This window comes from Drosophila busckii, chromosome 2R (assembly GCF_011750605.1).
Source record: "Drosophila busckii strain San Diego stock center, stock number 13000-0081.31 chromosome 2R, ASM1175060v1, whole genome shotgun sequence".
NCBI lineage: Eukaryota > Metazoa > Arthropoda > Insecta > Diptera > Drosophilidae > Drosophila > Drosophila busckii.
Window position 1 is genome coordinate 3,714,588 of NC_046605.1, and position 10,856 is coordinate 3,725,443.

Genomic DNA, 10,856 nt, shown 5'->3' on the forward strand with positions numbered 1-10,856 from the left:
CCAAGCGAAGGAGGCGCGCGCAGTCGTGTGCCCAAAGTCAGCGAAAAAAAAAAAAAAGAAAGAGAGAAGCGAACTTGAGTGCGCGATTTGAAAGGTGCAGGACGAAACATTGCAGATCACAAAGGCAATTTCAAGTGTGTGCGGTGGTAATTGCTAAAAAAAAAAATAAAAAAAGAGGCAACAAGCTAATTATCCTGTATGCGGGCTGCAGAGCTAATGCGCGCAAGGATCTTAACGCGCCTAGTGGTCTGTGTGTGCCACGAGCAGGTGAATCAGGGATGCGGAAGTACATGAAGGACTCTGGCAAACGTTATGCCAATTAGAAAGAGAGGGAGCAGCTGCAGCTTGCGACGTAAATCGATCAAGCTGAACAGAAACTGTGACTGACGCTAATAGCATTTGGGACTGAGCGCAGAGCTGCAGCTTCCGCTTAGACACTTGACACATTAAGTCTTTAAGCCAACTCCGTTTCCTCTCCCAATAAACTCTGAACATTTGTCTTTTGCTGCTTTATTAATTTCCAGCTCGTGGGAGCGATCAACAAGCAATAAAAGCTAATTATGTAAATGTCAAACAGTTATTGGAAACTCCGAAGAGCCGCAGACGCTTCTGTGTGCGCCTGCCCAGAGCCAAGTTCACTAGTTTAACGATCTTAAAGGCAGCGCAGATAGAGCGAGAGCCAATGCGAGAGCGAGAGCGCGAGTTAGGTAGCAAAGCAGGAAAACATTTTAATTTTTATTGGTAGTACTATATGCCGGTCGTAACCTGTTGTCGAGCGTTTTAAATGAGAACATAACTGCTTCTGTTGACGCTGCCCAGCCAATTAACCCCCCAACCTCAGTCCCAACCCCCCACACCGCTCTCCTGTTCATCTTTTAGTTTAGATCTTGTGGCCGCTTTTTACGCTTAATTGTGCGCACAGCGTTCGGTCTTAGCCACACAATTAACAGCGAAATCAATCTCGAAATACGTTGACAAGTCAAGCCTCCGACTCCGACTCTGAGCTGAGCTGCGCCACTCAAGATCTCGCATCTCTCTCTCTTGGATTTAGTGCTCTGTTGGGCGCATTTAAGTACTTTAAGCAATGCGCCATAAAAACAAACACACAATGCCTCCACTTAGCCAGGGCCAGCGCCCATTAAATAAACTAAAACAACCCGTGAGGACTACAAGCAGCCAGCCCAGATAACCTCTCAGCCCCCATCCATCCATGTGTCAAAGGTCCCCCCCAGCTTAGAAAGTTGTTTCCGGAGTGGCCTGAACCCGCCAAACTAAAACGCAAGTTAGCCCAGTTTTGAAATCAAGCCAAAGCCACATGCGTGTCAAAAGTTTTGGAATTGACATAATTGGATTTGCTTAGAGCGAGATTATTATAGATCATATATGCAAATTATCTAAAATATCTACAAAGCTTAAATCGTAAACAACTTAAAAAGAAATTGCACATAATTCATAGAAATTTAAAAGGATAAAAATAGCAAATTATATTTTAGTTAAATAAGCTAAATAAATAAAAAGTACGCTGTAAAAAAAATTACTCTGCAAAGCAAGTACTCTATAGATAATGCATGTGCTACTTAATCTATTAAAAATTATTTGCTTATAAAACTTAAAAAATTAGTTAATGGAAATTAATTGAAGACTTTATACAAACTTCTATAAGCGTAACCAACAACTTTCAATGCGTTAAATTTTTTCAACAATTGAAATTAATTTATAAATTATTTAAAGCAAAGAAATCTACCCAATGTATATAAAGTTTTAATTATAAATAAACTAAAACTTGAGCCATAATCATTGGGCTTGCCATTTGGACTTTGTCTAAGTGTATGTAAAATCTTTTGCATGAAAATATTAATTAGGTAAAAGAAAATAAAAGAATTGTATAGCTTATTGAATTGTTTACCAATTCAGTTTATTGCAAAATGATTTAAGCTAAGTTTATTCATTAAATCATAACTTTTACTAACTCTCACATGCGTCAGTTCTTCAGCTCTACTTAAGAATTGTTGCCAATAAATTTAGCTATGTGTTGATATCAATAAAGAAAAATATCATTTGGTAAAAGTAGAAACTTTCAAGTTCTTTGGTTAAATGAAAAAACATAAAGCGTTCATTTATAAACAGAAATTTTCTTTACAATCTAGACAATATATAAAAAAATGTAAACTTTATTAAAGAGAATTCTTGCAAATGAAAAGTAAAGGAGGTTGACCAAGTTTAGTGTATTAAGGGCTTAAAGAGTTATTGTTAAAATGTAGTCAATGTCTTTTAAGCTTGAAGAAATTAATTAATTAGTTATATAAATTGAAAAATCAAGAAATCTACAAAGAAAGTGCGCTACAAACTAAATAACTCTCTAAGCATTCAATATAAATGCTTAATCCCAACATTCAAAATCCAAGTGGCATTAACAAGTGTCACAATTATTGGGCATAGCACTCAGGATATATGTTCAATGCATTAATAAAATATTTGCGGCTGCTAATCGTGCAACTTATAACACTATTAACGTACAATTTGAAATGTTTTTTTGTTGCGCTGAGTTGTTGTCTCGGGTCGGTCGCGGGTTTGATTGCGAAAATATAATATATACGCATTAACATCTGAGGCAGATTGGCCAAAAGCAGATTTTGATTTATGCTCAAGACGTGGAGCGTGCACGTGAGCAAAAAGCCAAAAACACAAATCAAACGTAAACAGCGCGACAAAACAATCTGAGCAATCCCAGCCAGAGAGCCCAGCCAGAGCTTCTTATGTTCTTCACCACAACTTGATGATGATGATCAGCAGCAGATCCGTAGCTTATGCCTGCCCCAAATGACTGTTGCATGTAGTAGACGTAAGCTGCAGCAACTTGCAACAAAAAAAACGCTAGAAACCGAGCGCGAAATCCGAATGCTCAGCCAACACGAGCGCGTCGTGCTTGAAGTTTTTGCTTCTGTGGAGAGCTGGGACTAAAAAAGAGGATCGCCTTGCTTTGGGCTGTAGCTGGCTGGAGCACTGGGCACTCATTGAAATTTTGAACGCGAGCGTATAAAAATATTCTGTTGCCGGCAGCAGCTTGCAGTGTTTTGTCCTAAAAGTGTCGCCTTGGTTCCTACGCTGGGATTCGATTCGAATCGAATCGATCGATCGTTGCAGATAGCCCAAAGACGAGCCAGCGTTGCAATCAGTGCTCCAGACGCAGCAGCTTTTTGTCAAGCAACAAGGCCTGTCAGTCATAGTCATGCCTGGGCATTCAAAAGTGGCTATGATCAAGTTCCAGGCGAGCGCGAGCGCAAGAGCGAGCGAGATCTTCAGCATTCCGTAGCCGGAGCACAGGTTGGTCGGTCGGTCTGCCGCTTCGCATTGTTTATGAAGTACAATGTTCTTGCTTCTGTGGCTGTGTCTGTGTCTATGTCTGTGCCTGTGTTGCATGTGTTGCAATTATGGCAGCTTTTTTTACTAATGCCACAGGCGTCACATTCCAGCTCCGCGCCTCAAAATAAATTCTTAAAACACAGCTGAGCAGGGAGACAGCAACTTTAGCATAGCGTAGCTATAAACTAAAGTTATAAACAATTTAAGCTACAGCTTTAGCTTAACAAAAGTTGTTTTGTTGCCTGTTTATGAATTCAGCGCACAAACTGTTGCATACACCAAATCTTTGGTGAAATATGTAGCGCTCATTCTCACCTTGGACTCACGCACAGTGTCACTTGCACTTATTGCTTGCTTTGCGGTTTGCGCGTCTTACACTTTGCCCCACTGTGCTGCAGCTAGTTGTAGTCGACACTCTATATAGAGCTAACTCTATAGACAATATGGTCGTCGTGTCAGACATACTGCCATGCATTGTTTTGAGCCACGTTTTTATTGCCGCGTTCGTTGCTGGCCAACACTTATTAACACTTCATTGACGTGCAAGTTAATTAAAGCGCTGGCCTGGTCAAGCAGGACCACCAGGCTGGCCTGGCTGACTGGCTGCTCAATGAAAAGACTACACCAAAACAACTGTCGTTACAGCGAATACATTGCAACTTACAAGTGAGTTCGTCACTTAAGCCTCAAGCCGCAAGCCTCGAGGGTTGCAGCAAGTGCAAAATTCTTGCAACAATTCGAAATTTATTGCTTAACTTATCGCAGAATCAAGCGATTATCATGCCGACTTAACAATTTCAGCACTTTAGCTTTAGCTTTTTAAGTTTAAGATCAGTTTTTATATTTTGCGAAGCGTAGTCAGAATATTTGTTAAAAGGTTTGTTTGTTAAAAAGTTTCAGATGTTTTAATTTCATTTGCATTTGCAGCAATTCTTGGCTTACTACTTAAATTGTTCAAGTTATATTCGAAAAATATATAAGTCTTACATTGGATTTCGACTTACATTTGTTCAAGTTTATGCTTTAAAAAGTTTAATTTTCTTTTTTATATTTTACCAATTTCAATCTGCTAATCTGCTGCTTTTCAAAGAGTTAGGGACTAAGAACATAACTTAATAAACAAAAATTTTGCTTACGTATGTGTTTTTTTAATTAGTGGAATTTTTTTGCATTTAATAGCCTGATGGAAAAATTTGAATCCAGCAAAGTAGTGAACTGAATTAAGTAATTCTTAAATTTCCATCTTCCAACTGTTGAAAAGAATTTTCTATATTTGTAAATGTAAATCTAATTTTTAGATATTTTCAAAAGACTTATGCATAGCCTAAGCAGCTAACTTAATAAAAATAATTTGTTGATTGTACGTTTTACTTTATGTAGCTGACAAAAAAGTTGCATCATCACATTACTCATTTGAAATAAATTTAACCAGTCCGACGTATTAAAAACTCATCACTTAATTGATAAAAGAAAAACACATAAAATACAAACGAAACGCTCACTAATTAGCATATTTTTCATTAGAATTTAAAGCGAATATTCCAATTGCATATAATAGCAATTAGCGAGCGTTTACTGTAGGCGCTTTGCATAGTTTTTTATATAGTATATATTTGAGCTGCTAAATTAAATAATTTAATTAATTGTGAAGCTTAAACGTAAGCCTAATTTACAAGCAAATAGTAAACTTTAAGCTATATACAAACTATAAGCTAAGCAAATGTTGGGGGGACTTAAAAAACATTTAGTTTGGCTAAATGTTATTAAAATTACGCGTAGTTTATTATCACGTTAAAGAGAACTCTTAAGCAATTTTAAAACAAAGAACGCACACGCCTTTGATTTGTTCAGTTGACGACCTCAACGCTGCAATCTTCCTCAATGTCGTCGACAGAGACTGCAGCTGCCACATGTGGCAAGCTGGCGGTGGAGTCTTCAGCACTGGCGCCGCTATTGTTGCTGCTATTGCTGTTGCTCTCGCACGAGCTGGAGCTGGAGCTAATGCATTCAAGATTATCACGCTTGATGGCCACCAAATCCTTGAGCCTTGACTGCGTTTCGCTGCTCAGACGCAAACGCTTCTCGGGCTTCTTGAGCAGCTCCTCAATGGAGTAGGGATTGCGCTTGCGACTGGTGTAGCCAGTGGTGGTGTGAGATTCTGTGAGTGCTGAACTGAGCGCCGCTGGCGAGGATTTGCCCGAATCGCAGTCACTCAGCGTTTCAGGCTTGACTGTCAGATCAATGGAACTTTCCGATTTGGTAAAGCCGCCAGTGCAATTGGCGCTGCCAGCAGCAGCAGCAGCTGCAGCAGCGGCGGCGGCAGCAGCGCCATGTGACAAGTAGGCGCCTCCATAGGGCACAAATTGTGCGCCACTCGCAGCTGCCTGCGCCGCTTGCATGTGCGCTTGGGTGTAATAAAGCAGCGAAGGATTCCATAGCCAATGCTTGTGCAAATTGGAGTAGCTCAAGTCCAGGCCGCCCAGCTGACTAGCAGCGCCGCTGCTCAAGCCATGGCCATGCGCATGTCCCAAACTCACGCCGTGCTTAGCCTCCGGCTTCAGCGGCATTCCCTCGGCCAGCAGCGTTGCCGTCTGCGGCGGCTTTGCATAACGCTCCGGCGTATTTAGCGCATTGCTGCGCGTTGTTGCCGTCGCTGCGCTGCTTACGCCTCCATACATATGTGTGGGCGTGCCATATGCCACGCCTCCAACAGCAGCAGCAGCGGCAGCAGCAGCGCCGCCTCCAGTAGCAGCCGCCGTCATTTGTTGTTGTGTTGCTTGTGCTGCGCCAGCGGCTGCGGCCATTGCGTTCTGTTGACTCGATGTCATCTCATCCGTCCAGAGTCCACTGTTGCGCAATATGCGATTGATGGAGCTGATCGAGGGCACCGAGCTGGGATCGCAGACGCGTTGCTGCTGCAGCTGCTCGCGTATTTCCCAAGCGAACATGCCGCTGTTCTCCTCCTTGAGGCGTATGATCTTCTTCACCACAGTGGGCGTGGCTACTTGCTGCAATTAAACAAGCAAAATGTATAAAATTATTATTTATTGTCAAACTGCGCAATATTTGTTTAAAATATAAACAACTAACAACACTTTGCGCCCAAAAAATAATCAAATAAATTTAATTTAATCGAACATATTTTTTTATTTTATGTAGCAACTTTAATATGTTTATACGCGCAACTTTAATATACACTTTGAGCTCACAGCATAATCAAAAATATTAAATTTAGTTTAATATTTATTAAAATTTTTATTTTAATTTTTATTTCATGTGTTTAATAAATCAAACCCAACTATAAAATACGCTTTGAGCCGAAAAAATATATAAAATAATTTAATTAAAATACAATATTTTAAGTAAAGCTGAAGAAAAACTGCGCTCTAGCAACTTTAAGCTCTTAGCATAACCAAAAACATTTAATTGAGTTTAATATTCTACTAATTTTTATTTTAAGCATTAGCTGACTAGCTGACTTCAATAAGTGTATAAAACACAGCCAACTATTAATTTGTTTATTTATTTAATGTCACTATGAAAAGTCGACGGTAAACAAAAATGACTACAAAAAATATATAAAGTTAAATTTAAAAGTATTTAAATTACGTTTTTGTTTTTGAATTCGATAAGCTTATAGAGTCGTTATTTATAGCTCTCATATTATATTCAAAACCAAAACTAAACAAATTGTTATAAATGAAAAGAATAAACATCTCGTTTACTTATCTAAAGCAAATTGAACTTACTACATATTGAAGTAGTAGCTCTAATTTAATTTAGATAGAACCACTAATTTATTTTATGCACGTGCTTGGGGCAAATTGGCTGACCCAACGCATTTAATACACTTGGCGGCAAAAAATCTTTGGGCATACAAATTGTTACAAATTAATAGCTGATAAAATCTTAAGATATTTATAAATCGATATTTTAGACCTAATGAAAGGCGAGGCGATTAACATATTATAAGCATTTAGTTCGTCAATAGCTTGTCGACTGGCAGCTATAACCGTTTAGGCCAATATTTAAACGGTTATACAAGTGGCCGGACTGACGACAATTTTGTGACCTTCTGATTTACAATGAAACTAAATGAAAGCTAATTAACATAAACTAAAATTGCTGTTGCATTTGAAGCTCAAAGTGCAGTCACTAAATTTAGTGCAACATAAATTGCCGTGACTTTGGCAGCTGCCAAAAATTATGCTAAACTGCAAAATATTTGACACAAAGCGCTGGCGCCTGGCCTAGAGCCACGCCCACTTACATTGTCATGTTAACAGTTAAGAGATTTATATCGCTTTGTTGCTCGAGCTAAAGTTTTAATTTGCACAGCAATTTATAGCTTGCTATAGTTTTTTTTTTTATGTGGCCCGTTTCATGGTTTCGTGTGACGCGGCAATTCATTAAAAATTCATAAATAGTTGAGTGTTCCCCCACTGCTAACAGTTTGTTATCCGTTGATCTACACGTGCGTGCATTGTATGACCGACAACTAACCCTGGTAATTGCTGCTGGGCTGGCCCCCCCCCCCAAACAACTCCCAACTGGGCGGCAGGACGACACCACGTTATTGACTCGTTGTAGGTGTTAAATGCACGTTTTGTTTAAACAGCAGCACCACACACAGCTGAATCACCATGCAATGCAACCACTGTGTGGCACAGTGGCACAGGTGGCAACAACAGCTCGTGAGCATTGTGGGCGTTTATTTCTTGCTTCAAGCCCATGCATCAAATTATGGACATAACACTTGATTATTATTAGATTTTTATGTAGTTTTTGTAGAATCACTACAAGCATTATGCTTCAGGTGAGCAGGGACTTGTCTGTTATGTGCAGACACTGCGCAAAAAGGGGAGTTAGTTTGTGAAATAGAAGGCTGCAAGCTTCAATCACACAACTTTCAAATAGGAGATTCCTTTTGAGGGGTTTAGTTTAAGATATAGAAGGCTGCAAGCTTCAATCTCCAAGCTTTCAAAAAGGAAATTTGTGTCCAGCACACTCATATATATAGTGCATATAGTGTAGGCAATTATGAGTGAGATGGACTATATCTAGTGTAGTAAATTATGTGTAAAGATGGACTATATATTACTATATAATTATGAGTAGAGATGAATACGAATCTGCTTGTTGAAAGCTTGACTAGAAATCAATAATTAAGACCCAACTCGAACTGATTATCAAAAAATACGATACACACTTGTCCTTATATTACTATAGAGCAATTTTCTTAATTAATTATTATTTTTACTTTGCTCATAATGCACTCATATCAATATAAGTAGAATTGTTATGCAGAAGAGCAAAAATATATTAAAACAACTTTTTGTTTTAACATTCATCAAATGTTACCAAAGAGTTTAAACTGACTAACCCCCTTTTTCGCTCAGTGCACTCACACTCTAGCCTCATGCTTATTACACAGTGATTCGTGTTATTATCAACAGCAACAACATTTTTTTTATCAACTGCAGGCTACTGACGTTGGCGTAGCTATTTTCGATAGCAATAAGCCCGACGACCATTCGCAGCGTATTGGCCGTGAAGCCTTTTTAGCCACACACGTTAGCCTGATTGAGCGTGCGAATTGGCACAGCTGCCAGCAATCCGTGTGGCAGCAAGTCGCACTTGCTACTTATCAGTAGTTGTGGATTGATTTTGTTGTGCAACTTAGCCATGCAGCATGGGGCAAACAGTAGCTAACTTATCTATGGATTTACTGCTCTGCTTTTGATTTTATTTATAATGTTTGTTGATTTCACGCCACATGCAGATGTGCGTATCACACGCTAGTCCCCAAACACACTTGCCACACTACACTTACCTTCGTTTTGCTGCCGCCTATGGAGCCAGGACGTATGGATCCTGTTTCATAGTAGCGTGTCAGGATTTTCGAAACGCAGCCTGTAAAAAGTATTTAACAAATTAGACTCTATTAAGTGCTATTCATATTTCAATTTATTTACCATGTGACACCAGCAATTGACGCGATATATCGCAGGGTCTGACTCCGCATATTGCCAGCTCCACAATGCGACGTCGCACAATATCCGGCAGGGGTCTGCCATTGACAAAGACACCGCCCAACTGATTGACACCAGCTTGACCTGAAACACAAGTTTACAAGAAAATCAAATTTTTAAATAAATATGAATAACTAGAGATTGAACTAACTAGAAATTCTTCAAGCTCTTCAGCTTACTAATGAATTTCTATAACTAAAAAATGAATTTGGCAGCGCTTATTGCTTATTTCGCCAATGTCAAATGCCAAAACAATTATTGTAATCAACTATTTTGAAAAACAAAACCTAGTTAGAGAGAAAGGAAGTAAAACTTTTTCAAAAAAGCAAAAAAGTAGTTTCATAATTTAGTAGTAAAATATTTAAGTAAAAAAGTAGTTTCATAATTTAACTTTCTCTAATCATTTTCTTTTATTGTCGACTGTTCATAATTGATATTAAATAAATAAAATAAAATAATTTAGTAGTATCGTAATTTGATGTATAAAATAATTTATATTACGAGCTTAGCATTTTATTATTAAATTTCAAAAAACACATTTAGTTAATAAGCAAAAAAAAATAAATTATTTTCATACTTGATACAAAGTTTAAGTTAAAAAGTTTTTTTAGTATTGAAAATTAGAGATTGAAAGCTTAGAGAGTTTTTAAAAATATTATTTACTTAAAATGCCAAATGACAAAACTAATTACAATGGCGAATATTAATTAAAAGTGGCTACTAAAGTAAAAAGAAATTCTAAATGCTACAAACTGCAGTCTAAGGCATATTTCATTCCTAACTATATTAAAATCGAATGATGCTTATTGAAGAAAATCTGCTCACTAGAATTTTTATTTTATATGTAAACAGTAGCTGCTCGTATTTTTCTTTTGTATGTGTGTGTGCATTTAATTTATTTGACATTTTTATAAACACTGCATTATTATTTATGGACTTGGCACATCGAGCTGCCAAGCTGTTACCCTTGCGCTTGCAACACCACAGGACACCCTCGATATGCAGTTGCATTGAAATTAATGAAGTGGAAACATAATAATTACAATCTGGTTTACTCTATTGCTATCGAAACTTCCAACACGAGCCAATTACGTACGCTTTGGTTTTGGTGTTGGTGTTGGCATTTGGCTTTGGGGTAAACCAGCGACTGATCATGAATCTCTTTTAGTAAAGCACTTTTAACTCATTAGCAAAGCATAGAGAGAGAGAGAGAAGAGTGAAAAGCAAAGGAACGTAAACTCACCTGTATGTGGCATAGTTGTAATCCAAATCCAGCAACAAACTGTTTTGTTGTATTTTGTGGCAACAATTTAATTCAACCGAATCAAGTCAAATGAATTGTGATATTGCCTGTCTGTATTTTTTTTTGTTTTTTTTTTTTGCTTAATCGTTGAAATTCAATCAAATTTAAAGCAAGCGCGCCATTAAACAATCAAACAGCTTGACGAGACGACGACGAGT

General features: G+C 38.1%; 1 protein-coding gene across 1 annotated transcript; it reads right to left on the reverse strand.

Moving 5' to 3' along the window:
• Window positions 1-5,095: 5,095 nt before the first annotated feature.
• LOC108594681 (paired box pox-neuro protein) lies at window positions 5,096-10,651 on the reverse strand. The gene is made up of 4 exons (XM_017979822.1): window positions 10,639-10,651; window positions 9,339-9,479; window positions 9,197-9,276; window positions 5,096-6,371 (listed from the first exon to the last, which is right to left on the reverse strand). Exons 1-4 carry the CDS (start codon window positions 10,649-10,651, stop codon window positions 5,211-5,213), a joined length of 1,395 nt encoding a protein of 464 aa, XP_017835311.1. The 3' UTR covers window positions 5,096-5,210.
• Between the last annotated feature and the right edge of the window lie 205 nt (window positions 10,652-10,856).